The sequence below is a fragment of the Augochlora pura genome, chromosome 4 (genome assembly GCF_028453695.1).
Source record: "Augochlora pura isolate Apur16 chromosome 4, APUR_v2.2.1, whole genome shotgun sequence".
Taxonomy (NCBI): Eukaryota; Metazoa; Arthropoda; class Insecta; order Hymenoptera; family Halictidae; genus Augochlora; species Augochlora pura.
The window spans coordinates 781,147-797,380 of NC_135775.1; the positions used below are offsets into that span (position 1 = coordinate 781,147).

The following is a 16,234-nucleotide window of genomic DNA, read 5'->3' on the forward strand; positions in this document are numbered from 1 at the left end:
TGATTCGCTTCTACGGAGTACAAACTGGGTTTCCACGTGCCACCATTGGTGGATCTATGACTTTCCAAATTGTTAACATTTGAAAATGAAATCAGTACAGGAACACGGTTGATCTTGATTTTCGTCATTAAATTAGCTTATAAAATCATTTCTTCAAATATATAATATAGGCAATAGCATATACAGTATCTATGACAAGAATTATAACATAGTTTCAGTAGCAACAATTGGAGCTGCATGAATGTTTCTTGCACGAAAGGATTCCGTAGAATCTTCTAAATACAGCGATGTGTAATTTTATAACTTTGCAGTCGCTTGAAATTATTTAAACAGTCTATAAATTAGCGGCGATAGCAGCATCTCTAGTGGCGAAAGCTCGATGCTCCGTTCGGAGCACCGTACAGTGCCAATGCACGTGGTGGTGAAACGCACAAGCTATTGGGCCATATGACCGACGGAGCAAAATAAATTGACAACAATGGCGCCACTCGTGGCGATATTCGAAAACTTTGCACAGGACCGCGTACGATATATTGTACCGCCACGATAATAATAATCATAATGATAATGATCATAGTTCCCAAAGTAGTACAAGTCAATCACATATCAGAAGTTAAAAGTGTACGGCCCTCCGTGTTTTCATTGAGCTATACTACTTGCAGGATTTCAAAGTTTTCGCAATTTTAGACATTTGTATTAGGAGAGCATGACGGTGGAGAAGGTTGCGCGAACTTTTCACGACTGACGCGGACGTGGGTACGATTACAACAGAAAACAGAGAGTAATCTTTTATCGAAAAATAATGCACGATACGCTAGTTATTTTCTATAGGATATACGGAGCTCTATAAGTTTGTATAATTACAACTTTATCAATTGGGAGGAAAATAAGACGATGCGAAAGTTAATGAGAGTCTAGGACCGTGTTGGCGTGGATAAGGATAGCAGAATATCGGGTTTCGCATTTTCCACTTACAGATACTTGTGAACTAAATAATTGCAAGTTCTGGTTCATTACGTTTTATTCTGAATAGTTTCAATTCGAAGACAATTTTATAATGCGAAAATACGTATGCTTGTAGATACATACAGTCGATGCGTTTTAATATCATTCAAATGTTAAACTTCTAAGAAGGCTGCGCAATACTCGGGCCCCTTAACAACTGGCGAAACGGTGAGATCGTTAAACGTCGAACGAACGAAACCGTTCTTGAAACCTCTGCCCTTGCACAGTTGCCAAACGTCCGAGTAACGACCGTAATGTACTCGATTATAATAAAATAGTTGTACACAGCAATGATTTTTATTTGTAATAAATGCAGTAAGCTGACTAGTAAATTTTACAAATCACAGGTAGGAAGGGAGTGTTGCTCGCGCAACACAGAGGTAATGTTATTAACAATTTCGTTCGTTTTCTCTCCCTTTTATGTACATCGGCTAATTTTGTTCATCGTCTTGAACAGACTTGCCTGTCGCCTCGATTCATTGTTTCCTTCTCTCGTATATCTGTGCTTTCTCTCTGCGATCGAGTTCCCCCGCCCCCCAAAAATCTCCTCCCCTATTTTGTTTTTTTACCGAAAAGAATTCGTGATTGCCGGTCAGGAAACGTACTGAAAAAGTACCGATAGCACAGAAAACTATTGTTTACAATACCAGCTGATGATCTGCAAAGTTTTACAAGCGGCTGAGCTCGGAACGATTAACTTACTGCATAAAAAAAAAGAATAAAGGAAACTCCGTTGGTAAGCGTCGACGTACGCCGGTGTCCCAATCGTTAAAACACATTCTCTACCAGCCATGTGTTTTCTTTTCGTAAAAAAAAAGGAAACGTTATTTCTTTCATATTTTGTTCTTATTGTAAAACTAGAAGCCTTTGTATGTTGTAAATCATTTTTCTAACGAATCTTATTGCCTACGTTGTTTTGTTATTTTAAAGCTCATTCACTGCTTAAACTAGCCGCCTTAAAATAAATTTCTTAATATTTAATAAGCGATCAGATTTGTTAGAAAAATGATACCGGAAACAAATGCTGGTAGTGAACGAATTAAAGTACGGATCCTTATGCAATTCCCTTGTTTTATTTCTAGTCACGAGAAATCATTTACTTCGCCGAAGAAACGTTTCTCTTATTTCAATTTCGTGGAAAACAATGACTATATAAATGGGAATCGGCAGAAAAATCCGCAGCGTACCAACCATCTCTGGAACAAAATGCGCATCGTGAAAGAACACAATCACAGACGGCTTTTCTCACGTATAATAGATTGCAAATACTCAAGCACAACGATAATGCACATCATAAAGATATAAATTGGTGTTCGCGGCACATTAAAAGCTACATTTAATTTCTCGCATTTCACGGTTCCGCTTAAACACAAAGAAGTTGTTAGGTTCGTAACTTCAACGATTAATTAGTCGCCGTTTTTTTTTAGCCATGGTCCGCATTCGATTAGGCATTGTATTGACGTACACTTGCTTCGGTCGATTCGCATCTCTTATAATTTTCAGAGCAATTAAATAATCGTTTTCAAACAGTTAGCATGGACACACTGTTTAGAAGATCGGCTACGTAATAATGTTTAAAACAGAAACGGAAAACAATGTTCAGCAATTTGGTAAAGCGGTCTAGAAACGATTGCGAAGTTCAATTTGCATTTATCGTTACCCGGTGAAATGAATATAGTACAATTGTGATTCTGTGTCTCTCCTGATGGAAATAATCATCTTGGAACGGTATAATTATACTTTACGCGTATCCCCGCGCGTTTTCGTTACTAAAAGAGTGCCCTACACAAACGAAATCGTTCGCATTTTATAAAAAGATACGTTCTGAACAAACAACGGAAACGATATGTTTTATAAAAGAATGGCAGTACGTACTTTTACGCGTGACCATCTTAATTTAAGACGTCAAGCTCTTACACATCTACGTATAATGGACGCAAACGTCGCGATGGTATCGATATGCTTTGTCGTTTCAAAGAAATACATTTTGTTCGGTGTGTCGTTGAAACAAGATGCAATGATGCAGGCTGATCGAGCAGTGGACTATGCGCGCGATGTCGATGTTCTGTAAATTACGCGAATTCTCCTACCCGCGGAAACATATTTAAAATAATACTTTACACTACGCTACAAATAACAAAATATATTACTAAAGATATAGAGAAACAAAATAATAATATTCTATGATAGAGAAAATGATGGATACGCTTGTAGTACCATACTTTTTTAAGACTAATCGTTGTATAACTTCCTCTGTATGTGGATTCGAGTCGGAAATAGACATTTCTAGTGCTATACTGAACTGATCAATATAGCAACGTTAATTACCAGTCCGTGGGCGTTCACGCATCGCCGAGAAATGGTCTAGTACAACTTGCGTGTTATTTCTAGGCAACGTGCTACAGAAGTAAATTGTGCTACATAATTCCGTAACCATTTTCAAATTTCTTCGCTATCGAAACGTTACATTCGAAAATGAAATATCGATCTCTCGCTCGTGCAGAATTGCGGAAACGCGTGAACGCCCGCAGCCCATTGATAACAATAAACATTTGCGCTCGAATGAATGCAGAGTATCTCTTTTGTGCCTATCAAAGGATAACGTTAGAACCGTTCTCGCTCGTCCGGTGTGAGATCAACTCACCGCGACACAACGTGTAAATATATTGAACAATTTGCGATGCAACTGATTGATACTCGCAACGGCGACGCGTGCACGTTTGTGTATCACAGCCGAATGGCCCGCGAAGAATTTTTCTTGTATTCGCCAATGGTGTTCGGTTTCAACCTCGACCAACAGAAGATTACGAATCTTTCGACGATGGGTTTCATAAAAAGCCCGAAAAAACGCGAATCAAATATAGAATTCCCTTGTTGTATCTGGTTGGAAGTAGAAGCTGCACAATCCTCATTATTAAATACTGACGGCATTGCATGGATGGATACGATCTATGGTAATTTTACGCTAACGGATTGGTACCTGCCAACCATACCGACAAACGTTCCCCAATGCGCGGCGCAATTGACACGTTACTGTACTCATCGCGTAAATCGTTGTGCGAGCAGGTCTGACTATTGTCAATAGACTGCGGATTTTATACACCTCTACAAATTTGCTATATTAAAACATTCAATGGGATTTCCAATGTATCGAAAACACGATAGAACCTTCGATAGAGCCTTCATCGGGACAAATAAATTTCTATGTAACTTTGATAAACGTTATTACCGCGCTCGCATAAAGATCTGCAGTCTAATCATTGGTACAGATAGTACAGTTTGTATCTTATAACGATTCTCGTCCGACTTCATCGCACTCAGTTATTGCATTTTAAAGGATTGATCTCGCAGAAACTCTTAACCCGATTTTTTAACATCGCTACAATGTGCTCACAATAATTCAGATTCGTTGAATGTTCATGTGTAAATCGTTTTCGTTCTGTTAGCGACTACATAATATCTTACATACCTAACTACTGTACTTATTCGTGGACGAATTCAATGTCTCAGACTGTTGTCAAATAATAAATATATAATTTGAAGTAGCAACAAATAATCGCCGAACACGATCGAATTTACACGGCCTTTGCCTCTTAAGTTGACTAGACAAGGAAAGGCTCATAAAACCGATAAATAAAATAAAAATACATGCCCGCCTCAACCAAATAAAAATATAGCTTAACTAGGAACATGAACGGTAGAACTATCATTAAATACAGTAGTCGATGCTACTAATCTGCCTCTGAATCTGGTGGTACTTAAATTATAAATAATATAACTAGAATCATAAAATTAATAAATAAGATAATAAAATCATAATACACGTTACAGATCAGTGTAAACTATAGTTCCGGAGTAGCCGAAATTGCACTTAAGCACTCGAGCATCTGAATTCAAGTCTGAGTAATGATGTATCCAAACTTGAATCTAAGTCGAACATCCGTGTACTCCGATTAGTTCAGATGCTGGACAATTTCGAGTACTCGTTGTAACCTAAAACTTTTGCTAAAAGAAACACGAAATAAAAAGTAAAAAAATGATAAAGACAATTCATCAGGGTATAAACGGAAGGTTCTCGGAATCAAACGTTAAGCATCGATCGGTTAAATCGACAGAATACGCCGTCGTTGAACATTAATAATTGATACGTTAACTTCTTAAAGACGCGTTGCCTTTACCCTACAAATGTTTCAATTTTAATTGGCCACCTGTTCCATACGATAAAACACGAGAGACCTACGTCTCTAGCAAGACGTCTCTAGCTCTGCGGATACTTTTATCTAGCTCCCCGAGGAGTCGTTGATGCTGACGACTAGCCTCGAATTTCGTATTTCATTGGAAATGCGAAATTTTAATATTTCGTTGGAAGTATCGCGTCGATGAACTCCGTTTAGCTTAATAAATACAAGCGAAAGTTAAAGCGCTTTCAAAGCGTACCCAAAATATTAGTTCTGTGACGGTATTTCTTGGTTTTTTTTTGTTCTTCCTTTTCTATTTCACCTGTGCAATATTCGAATGGGAAACGTTACGATTACGCGTGGATGATTGTCCACTGGTACTGGGAAGTCCTAGGCAGCCATACTTAAATATATATATATTATATAATATATATAATATATATTTATCTTAAAGAGTAAACATGGCGACTATAAACGAGTATTCACAGATGGCGCGGCTATGTGCGCGGCGCTTTTGTAGGCCTTGTGATGGACTGATTGCATTTACATTGCTCACTGTTCGCGGCGTTCGAATACACGCGAGACGTAATGTGCGGCAACGAGCCTAATAAATTAGGGCCTGGTAGGCTACCTGCGAACCCGCTTCTGCCCAAAAAGCTGTGGGCGCATTTGTACAACCTGGTTTGGAGAGTCAGCACATCGTCCAAGTCCTCCTCGCTGCTCATAAGTGAAACGTTTTAATTAATTCAAAGAATGTGGCGCGACAACCGACAAAGAAATTTAAGAAATAGATTGTTACTTGGCTGCGGCGAGAAATTTCTGGAACAGCCGATTCGGAACGGTGCGAGGTCGATCTACGGTGTCCGCATACAGATCTGTTTCCCGATTGTAAAGATGCAGAAAGTCGGAGAGCTGTTTGGCGGTGATGGCAGCACGGTCCTTGTCGCCGAGCTTGCTGCTTGGCAACTGCGAGAAAAGATATATTAGATTACGTGTCTTCTTGTAAGAAAATATAACGCGCGCAGCCGCCGCCGCGAACGGATTCATTTCCCAACCTAGTACCATTTTGGGAAGCATAGGATGGTATGTTCTCAAAAGCTCACCGTGAAGAAGAATGGTGTCCTTAGATTACTGGCACACTGCTGAAGGAATTTCATTACAAGGTCGCAGCACGCTGGATCCGCGTTGGGTTGAGATATCTTGCGCAGTACATGGCCTAAGTATAAACCAAAGGCTTTCCTTGCTTCCCCAGGACTGAACAGGTACAATTTCATTATAATGTAAATGCGTTTAACAGGTTTTATTACGTTCAATTGCTTACCTAAGTTTATTTCCGTCGTGCATGGCCTGCACTACTTGACTCTTGTATTTATGCTTGTCGATGTCCATATTCTCTTTACTCTCGCCACGATCTAAGCTCTGCTTGTGCCCTTTCACTAATGCTCTCTCGTACCTTTCGTATCTGCAATAAATCATAGATATTGTATAGTGTGTCAAGGTTATTGCTTGTTAATATTTTTGCCAAAGTACCTGGATAGCCTGTCCAGCGTAACTTCAGGAATGATGAAGCCGGTCGTGCGGCTAGCGGCAGGAAACAGTTGTTCATGCAGCATTAGATTGTGATTGGTGTTCACGTGCTGGGCTCTGCCTGGTCCTAGAGGATCCGATACGACCGGTATCCCCGTTGTTGGATCTACAAATATCAAACAACATTTCTAAAAGGAATCAAATGCGATGACAGCATAAAATACCGCAAATACTTTCGCACACCTAAATACTGCGAATACATCTCCCACGACTTTGGACTAGGAAATATGCGGACAAATCCTCCTCTTCTTTCGAACTGTGCTTTTGCGGATGCCACTATACGCTGTTGCTCGCTGGTTAGTCCCGATTTATTGATGTTACTTTTGCTGACGTTCTTCTTTCTCTGCGACAGTGTCTCCGCTGAATGGACTCTTCTACACTGTAGAAGGAAGAAAACGTTAATTTGTACGCGTTGTCTAAGTTGGTACGAGTTGGTCGACAGGACGAGATTAACTCACGCTAGCTGTTCTCTTGGTCGAGATGACCGTGGATCGATTCAGGTGCGTGGTTTGCGGCCGCAGCACGGGATCCACTGCCGAGATACCGACCAGGGTAAGCAAATCCGCTATCAACGCGGACTTCAGTCTGACGTCGAGCGGCGAGTCGCATCCCAACGACGGTGTTAGGTTCACCTCCAATAACCACGGTTTCAGCGTGTCGTCGATTAAGATATCAAAGCCGAATAGTTCTGGCAGCAGACAGAAAACGTGTTAAAGTCTGGATGGTTCTTTTTTTGGTCGCTCAAGCGATTCTTCGTGGACTTAGGAGAACCCCGAGCTTTCTAATCGATTCTCTTCTCTTAATCATCAAATTACCGAAGCAAGTCTCCGGATGCTTGACGAACTGCTTGATACCGCTGACGATGCCCGAGGCGGTCGCCAGGATCGATTTAATTATAATGTCTTCGACGCGCTGCATCAGCAACTCCGTGTCCTGTCCAATAGAGCGCAAGTGCCTGAGCAACGCCGACAGTGTCCACTTGTGACCTACATCCTCCGCGTCTGGATCCTCGCTTCTAGACAATTCCAAACAATTACACAATCAGAAAGCAATACCGCGGAGAAGAAACCTGTATCAGGTAAAACGACTAATTGATAAATCGGTATAACTTTCGCGATGACCGTCGAGCGTGGAATTCTTACTTCACGTAATCCACGTGGAATTTGTTGATGCTGTAGTTGCACAGATGCATGCACGGGTTCCAGACGTATTGATTGCCGCCATCGTACTTCACCGTGGCGAACCTAACCAGGCCCTCTTCGTAGAGGTATATTAACAGCGGGTCGTAATTCGTCACAGCGACGTAAAGCCGTAGGTCGCATTTGTGCCCGTCGACGAGCAGAGGATTGTTTATGTATTGTGCGACGATCACCGACTCGTCCATCAGGATCTTCTCGGGCTAGAAGCAGATCGTTTCGCTTAGCGATCACGCATTAGTTAAAGACCATTGGGCTACCTATGTCGTCTGAAAGAATTCTTGAGTAGCCATAGCAGAAGGGTCGGAAGCTACAAACGAACAGATATTGACTGGCGCATCTGTTTAACTCTTCAGCAAACTATTTTTTAACTCTATGGAATTGAATAAGTGCACTTTGGATGTCAGCTTAAGAATCAGATTCACTGTGTTCAAGTTTGGCAATATCTTTCTTTTCTCCAGACTTTATTACACTCTTCTAAAGAATCTTATAGTATACTCAAATACTTTATACACATTGACAATATCTTTTTATTGATAGTTTTGATATTTTTCAACCGATTGATCATTTCGCCACTAATTTCAGGCGCTAAGAAGACTATAGGCCAAGAAGAACACGGTGAACCACGTTGCAGACAGCAGATCAGTCTTCTGGTGATGGGTGAAGGGAGAGAAGCATATGGTACAGCCCAGGTACTCTTAACTCGTACTTAGAAATTATTATGCTCACACTGTTAACGATATAAATGCCACGTCCGCGGGAACTGGCTTTAGGTTTGACAATCCAGGGCCCGCGATACCTGAAATGCGCTGTCAGCAGACCCCTGGACTCGCTGGGCAACAGGAACGTCTGCGGTATGAAGTCCAGATTCCGAAGACCTTTGCTGCGCTGCATCGCCTCGATGTTCTTGTACAAACGATCCTTTCGCGTGATCTCGTACGATCTGTAACGAGAACAAACAAGGAATCATCAACCATAGAGAACGACACGCTCGATATACTTGTCAGAGCGAATGACTCTGCCTTACCTGGGGAAATGGTTGATTTTCTGGTGCGGCATCAGATTCCGAAGAATGTCTGGTTTCGGGTGGTTGCCCATCCAGAGGATGTTGAACTCTGTCTCGTTCATAGGCACCTGAAACAAAAATTGCGCGTTCATGTTACAACAATGTTTTTCTCTGAGAAACTACGTCGATCATTGCACATTATTCGATACAAAACTAAAAAAAATATATTTTTGAGTTTAGAATTATTCATGCTACAGTATGCTATTTAGGCTGGTTTTAGTGATTTCTACGCTGAACGATTCACTCTTCCCATGGATCGGTTTACCAGAACATGGAAGCGTTCTCGTCGCGGGTGCCTTTTAATATTCTTGTTGCATCGGCGTTCACGTATATCGGCTCCGTCGACCTTGCGGGACAGTTTTCGTCGTCGGGACAATATCTGAATGTACACGACCGGACTGTTAATAATATCCACTCGTTCGGATGGACGCGCTTTTGTGTGATAACAGGCGCGAACATAGTGACGCACAGAGTCCTTAAGACTTCCTTTCGTCGTCGGCCTTTGGCGTTCACCGCCGAACCAGCACCCATGCAAATCCGACGAATTCAAGCAGATCCCCTCCAAGGCTGAACTTCAAAATCAACGCTGGATTTTTGAAATTTTGAAATTTGAATTTAAAATTTTAATCGAAGCCCTTCCGAAGGACTCGTTGGTGACCAAAGAGAAGCCTAGTTGCGTTGAGTGGCTCGGCCGACTGGCGCCAGCCAATCTCGCCTCTGATTGGTCATCGGTTTTCGTTAACAACTCGTAAACGAAGCCGCGAATTGGATTTTCGCTAAGGAAAAAGTTACTTCAAATTGCTCGAGGAATTCCTTTGAGACAGCCTATATAGACTGCAATGAACATTTATTTAATTCAATCGTCGAAGAATTAATAATCATGAGGCGATTTAAATACGATGGGTCAGAATGACTCGGTATTAACCGCAGGCCGGAAGTTAACAGAGCAACAATATCGCGAGCAGTCTTTCTTCATAACAAAGAGATCGCAATATTCCATGCATATTAAACTATATCGGAAGGCGAGAATTTCGCACAAGAATTTTCGAAATCGTCTTCTCGTCAATTTTCAAGACCTGCGCAGCTAATTTTCGAGAGCTTCCCCGCACGTTCTGCAAAAAGTCGTCGCCGGGACCCGAAGTTGTCGAAGAGGAGAAAGGCGAACGCTGTCGCGCGAAATTCAAGGTTTCCTCGACAACGACGATGGGCGAGAGGGGAAGGGGAGAGGGAGGTGGGGGGCAGCACCCTTAATCATGCGAGCGCTAATCACTCTTGATCGTCCGTGTCGCACGCACGCACGCGAACACTTCGTTAGCACGATTTTCCGATTTTCTGCGGTCGGATTGCATTAATTAACCGGTCGCTGCTAATTATCCTTCGGGTGGCAGACATTTTTTAGTATAACATAATAATGTAATATATATCGTATATCTTATATTACATTAACAGTAAATAAACTAGCTATACCATACTATAGTAGCTATACTAGTTATGCAGTATACTAGCTATACTATACTATTGTATAACTAGAATAAACTAACTCCGGGAATAATATGGATATTCCCGCGTACGTGATCGCCGCTAATTAGATTCGGGCGATGGTTACAGTCATTTCGGATCACCGTATGCACCGCGCACGCGCCTCCGCGTAAACGGCTAATTATCTCGTGTGTCATAGATACGGACGACACGTTCGCGGCGCGTTTACGACCGCGAGCCGCGGCGGCATACTGCGAACGGGGGGGACTCTTCGTGCTACTCGACACCATCTCTCGTTCCACTCGTAATTTATCGGCGATGGGAATTTTTCTTTTAATCTTCCATCGATCTCCCCTGGTCTATTGTTAGCTCGTGCGCCGATCTCTGCATTAATTTCTCGCTTGCTCGACGATTTTCTTGACATCACCACGACGATAACTGTAATTCATGGGGAATTTGTCCGGCAAACTTGTTTCGTACGAACAAAATGTGACTGAACGTACAGTTGTTATTTCTACGAAGCGACGTAAAATAGTAGCTGACAGTTGATTATACGGCGAGCAATCGGTAATTATGGTCAAGTTTGTAAGCGTAAGTCTTTTCTGCTAATGTAACAAGCGTGACAAATTAAGTGCTGTAACACCCGAAACGAGTAGGACCGGCCTGCGATTAAAAACAATCTCACTGTTTTCACTTGACGCGGAGTAGCGCGATGAGCAGTAAATGGCGGCGTTTAAGAAACCGGATCGACGATAATGACCAGGAAGTAGAAAGCCATTTGAATATCGTGCAAACACACAGCCACGAGTTTGTCACGTGGAGGTCAACGTGTGAAAATGAAAACGGTAACAGCGACGACGCAAGGCAAGGCGAGGCGAGGCGAGGCGAGGTGGCGCGACGAGATGCGAGGCGAGACGAGGCGACGCGTCGCGTGGAACATCCGTCGCCGATCGTTTTTCAAGTCCGCAAATAGCGCAATAATAACGAGCATAAATCCCCGATGGATGCTACTTTGGGTGAGTCACTGCGCGCCGGTAGTCCCCGTAGATGGCCGTTTTACGATTCGCCGCGATAATGGTAAATTATGGAGTGTCAGCCGGTAGCACCGAGTGCACGTCGACTCCTGACCGTCCTCGATCAAGAAAATCCCAATAATTGTTTCCGACGATGCCTTTACGCGCCGAGTAGTACTCTCATAAATAAGCTTTCGAAGACCAGTCGTTTTGGCTGATTTTGGTAGAAATAGGTATACTTAAGTGGCTGATAAATTTAGTGTTAAAAGAGTTTAATCAGCTTGGATCAGCTTCGACTTCGGCGAGGGAAAGATCGCCGACAGCGAAAGTTTCGACGGTATTTGCATAGCCGGGCATGGTGCGTACGCAGACGCCTCGTGTATTTGCGACGATCGACCTACGGCCTGATAACAGGCGCGACATAGATCGTTCACGTGATCCACGCCGAGCGTAGATCGCATCAATTGACTCCGATGAAGATCGACCCCATCGTAATTCGATGCCGCACGGCTTTGGTCCGCGCGCAACGCTGCCAGATTTTTTAATCGAATCTCGCATGGATTTCCTCCGGTCACGAGACTGCTGATAACCAGAGCTTGGGGGAAAATAGATTTTTGAGGTACTAAAAAGATTGTGGCTATGGTCTACGTGACCATGGTCACGGCGTCTCGCGGCCATGCTCATTGACTTTTCATTCGCCTGATCCGCTACCCATCCGCCGATTTAATGGATCCGGCTGCGCGTCTGCGTCACGAGCGCGTGCACTCGAGAGAACAGGATCGTTAAACGATCGACGAACGCATCGCACGCGGACCAGTGAGTGATCCACGATCGATATTCCCCTCCGATCGTTCGACCAGCGCGGATACGACACCCGAATTACTTATAGATATCGCGTTCGCTCGAGCGAGACAGGCTCGTGCCGTTGACCCAACAGCAAGGAACATTAACACGACTCTCGCTTTATTCTCTTCGACAGGAATAAAGCGAGAGACCATCATCCGGGACGTACGAAAAATGCCGGGTGCTCGTATATTGTGTATAGCAGCGAGATCGCGGGACGCTGAGAGGGACACGCTGTGAAGGACGGACCCTCGAGCCATGCTAGAAATAATTACCATGAATTGTCCTCGGACTGGCCAACTAACGTGGAAATTAATCGGAGGAATTCTACGCCGTCCTCTTGGGGGAATTGGAAATTCGTAGATTATGTAAACTTTTTGTCGTTATTAATGGTCGATTAGTGTGATCGATCAAGCCATCTTTTTTGTACCTACTCGAATACTAAACTCAAAAAATTATAGCACAGAAGAATTTTTGATGAATATTGCTCAACTTCTGAGGTTGCTCAAAACTGAGGTTAGAGCTAGCATTAACGCGAGGGTTCGATTGCATGCAGTGACAGAGCAACGCACAGGTAACACATGCATCTGCATACTCGGAAACAAACAGGAAGTGTAAAATCCAACTGGCAAACCCCCTGTGGCGTACATTCGATAACACCAATGTCGGCGGTACAGGACAAAAGTGCAAGGGTTACTTTAAACACCTGTAACTTTGGGACAAAAAATCGCAGCCACCTGAAATTTTTTTTAAATTAAAGGAGAAGAATTAAACTTCGTTGCATTGCAAACGGGATCTCTGTAAAAAATTTTACAACGTCCGTGCATATTTTCAAACTTGACAATTATCACACTGTTTATCATATGACAAATATGACCTCGTATTTAAATGATTACGTTGGCGCACGTGCAGCAATTTTCAAATCTAGAAACACTATTTTAAAGTAGAGTTTTCAAGCTTTAATTTAAAAAAATATTCATCAAGATACGATAATTTTTCGCGCAGTTACCGTCGATCGAAATTGGCCAATTTCTATCGAAAAATGTTCTCCGTTCTAACTTTTTCGAGCGGTGTGTATGATAAATGAACGCGCTTGAAATGTCACACTTTGCATTACACGTCCAAGCCCGCGTATTATTAACTATCATATATTTCGAGGTAGTCCACGTGTTATTACCGCCCCGGTGTAACAACCGAGGTCGGTCTTCCCTATATAGGAGCGGGTTCGGACGTCGGAAAACCGACAAAAAGGGGGCGCAAGAAGGATGGCCGACGTAAACACGCGATAAAACGCGATCGTAATTTTGTAGTGGCGGAGTTTCCAGGTTGAGATCACGGCTGAGGACGCTGGGAGCCCTGGTGGGACACGGTTTGAGGGTCACGCGCTCTCGGTAAGGTCCGTGACTGAAAAGCTAACCGGTAACCGGTCCTCTCGGACGATCGCCGCGCCGCAACGCGACACGTCGCGCACTGTGCATTCCTTATACCATAAGATCGCTTATTAAAAATTTAATCAAGCCACATAAGTCGATAAGATTTAACATGCAGCGCCAACCCAAGGGTTTTAATCAAGCTACGGTACAAAGCTGCGACAGCCGGCCAATATGGATGTCCGAAGGAAATAGGTGGCTTTAGGTTCGAGCGTGCCTGGTGGCACAGCCGGCGGCGGCTCGCAGAAAACGCGCGATGTGTACCATGGCCGTCATGGCCAGATTTCCCCCTCGATTTCCGCGTTGCCGTTTCCTTTCGATCGTCGATCCTCGACATCGATCGGAGACGACCGGTGACGGGGCCAGGGACCTTCGAATCGGGGTCCTTGAGCGCTGCCATTCCCGATCGCCGACGGCTCACCTGTGCGTTGCTCCTTCCAATCGACGCTCTTCCTTCTATTTACATTCGAGATTTTTTCTTCTTGCATCCGACTGCTACAGTCACAATATTGGTAGTTGCAACTACACAGTGGATATTCTTTGTGCAAAATACAAATTCTTAATTGCAAGCAACTAATCGCAAGCTTCCTTCTCGTTTCATATTTATGTTTTTCGACTCGAATAGTAATTCGTCTTACTACCACGCGGCTGTCGCGCGGACGACGCTGCAGTCCCGCAGCGTAAACGCAACCTTGAACATGTTATTCTTTGTTTCCTGCTAGCCTGCTAACTTAATCGTGAAACAGAACGGACAAAACAATAAAGATTTCGTCGATTAAGAATTACATGCTCGTTTCCTCGTTCGAAATATCGAGTTTCCTAAAGATCGTTGGCTCGCTGCGTCTAGTCCTCTGTATCATATTTCGCCACGTTTTTTGTTCCATGTTTACGAGGGCGAATAGACGGAATTCTTTTAATTTAAAAATTTCTTTAATTTAAAATGAATTTCTTTTATTACTATATACGCTATTATATATTTCTTTTATTAATCAATTTTAAATTGAACAAAGCATTGCAAATACAAAGTATGCACTGAATTGATCATAAATTATGAGGTACTTTACGTTTAACTTACATTTTCAAACTATACGGTTCAAATGAATATCGAGGACTCTGGAGCACCGTAGAAGCACCGTTCGGACGGTTTCTGTAATTAGCAATTACCGAGCAGTTATTGGAGCAGTCGGTAATTCGAGGAACGCGTTTCCTGCGTTTTCCGTGTTCCGACGGGGAGCCCAAGGAGACGCGTCACCGTTCCGTGTTATGCCTCCTTTTTGCGCGATATCACTGTCGGACTCATTGGCGAACGGGTGCCATACGCGCGAGAACATACAATGATAATACTAATACTAAAAAATAAAACCAATTATTGATCTGAATTTGAATAAATTTCCTGTCTTTAGTTTCAAAGAGTTTGGAAGTTTTAAAAAAGAACAGACAAGTCTGAAACGTGGACTATCGCATGGAAAAGCGTGTCGCTAAAAATTGTATTAAGTATCGCGTGCAAGGTGAAGCCAGAGGACTGTCTGAACGAGCCTAATTACCGTCTCCCAGTCAGGTGGGCATTCGTAAACGGGTACGGGAGTTGGAGAAAGATAGGAAGAGACGGTCGAGCAGTCAGCTCGTTATCCTTGATCGGTAACGCAATATGTGTCTCACGTAAAAGCTGCGAGCAGAAGCGCGAACGCCTCGCGAATCACGTTCAGCGCCGTCGGCATCCTCTTCCGAACGCGCCTCTATCTGGCAACCGTACGGTTAACAGGGGGTGGCATAGTAATCGACACATTTATTCTAATAATCTATAAAATGATATATATAATATAATAATAATAATAAATTTATAATATTAGAAGCATGGAAGTCCCTTGATTCTGTCAGAAGCGCGCGAAGTCCGCGAGCCACGTGGTCGATTGAAACGCCTGGAATCTTCGGATCTTTGGACGGAACGGCATCGCGACCCTTCTCGAGCGTACGGAAATAGTCCGAAGGCGAGACCTTGCTACCAAATCCCGAAATAGTCGAATAAGTCCCGAGGCTTTCGAACCCTGGCCCGTGAAATAGGCCAATGGCGGCGGCCGGGCACGGCGAGCCCAGGCAATTTCGAAAGCCTTTCGGCGAGATTTCGAGTCGCCGAGCTTTCGCGGTTTCGAACCCAAACGGAGGACCTTGCTCGACGACGAATGGCACGCCGGAGTCGGTGTGCCAATGACGGCGAAGGAAAGAGAGCCCGAGGCTCATCGAGAGAGCGGGCCGCGGTCGTATCAACGCCGAGTCGAGGATCCCTAAACGGCCAGCCAATTTTAGATGTTCCGTGATACATCGCCGGAGCCCAAAACAGTGACATAACATCTCCAAACACCTTGGAAGCGTAAATATCGCGCGCGTCCGCAGAGTTTCCACCATCTTTGCACCGCGCGCGGCAGCCCGAACGGTAGAT

General features: G+C 43.5%; 1 protein-coding gene across 4 annotated transcripts in view; it reads right to left on the reverse strand.

Annotated features, from left to right (window-relative positions):
- Positions 1-1,009: 1,009 nt before the first annotated feature.
- Ttll5 (Tubulin tyrosine ligase-like 5) overlaps positions 1,010-16,234 on the reverse strand; it is a 52,137-nt gene continuing 36,912 nt past the window's right edge. For 2 of the 4 annotated variants that reach the window (XM_078178754.1, XM_078178755.1), the window contains exons 5-15: positions 8,994-9,100; positions 8,696-8,909; positions 7,913-8,169; positions 7,586-7,785; positions 7,229-7,458; positions 6,954-7,149; positions 6,714-6,876; positions 6,505-6,645; positions 6,287-6,437; positions 5,983-6,149; positions 1,010-5,900 (exon numbers count right to left, since the gene is read on the reverse strand). In XM_078178754.1, the coding sequence (XP_078034880.1) occupies positions 5,681-5,900; positions 5,983-6,149; positions 6,287-6,437; positions 6,505-6,645; positions 6,714-6,876; positions 6,954-7,149; positions 7,229-7,458; positions 7,586-7,785; positions 7,913-8,169; positions 8,696-8,909; positions 8,994-9,100 (2,046 nt within the window). In that variant the 3' untranslated portion in view covers positions 1,010-5,680. Of the gene's footprint in view, positions 5,901-5,982; positions 6,150-6,286; positions 6,438-6,504; positions 6,646-6,713; positions 6,877-6,953; positions 7,150-7,228; positions 7,459-7,585; positions 7,786-7,912; positions 8,170-8,695; positions 8,910-8,993; positions 9,101-14,218; positions 14,291-16,234 lie in introns of those variants that run through there. The other 2 variants (XM_078178756.1, XM_078178757.1) reach the window with 2 other exon arrangements.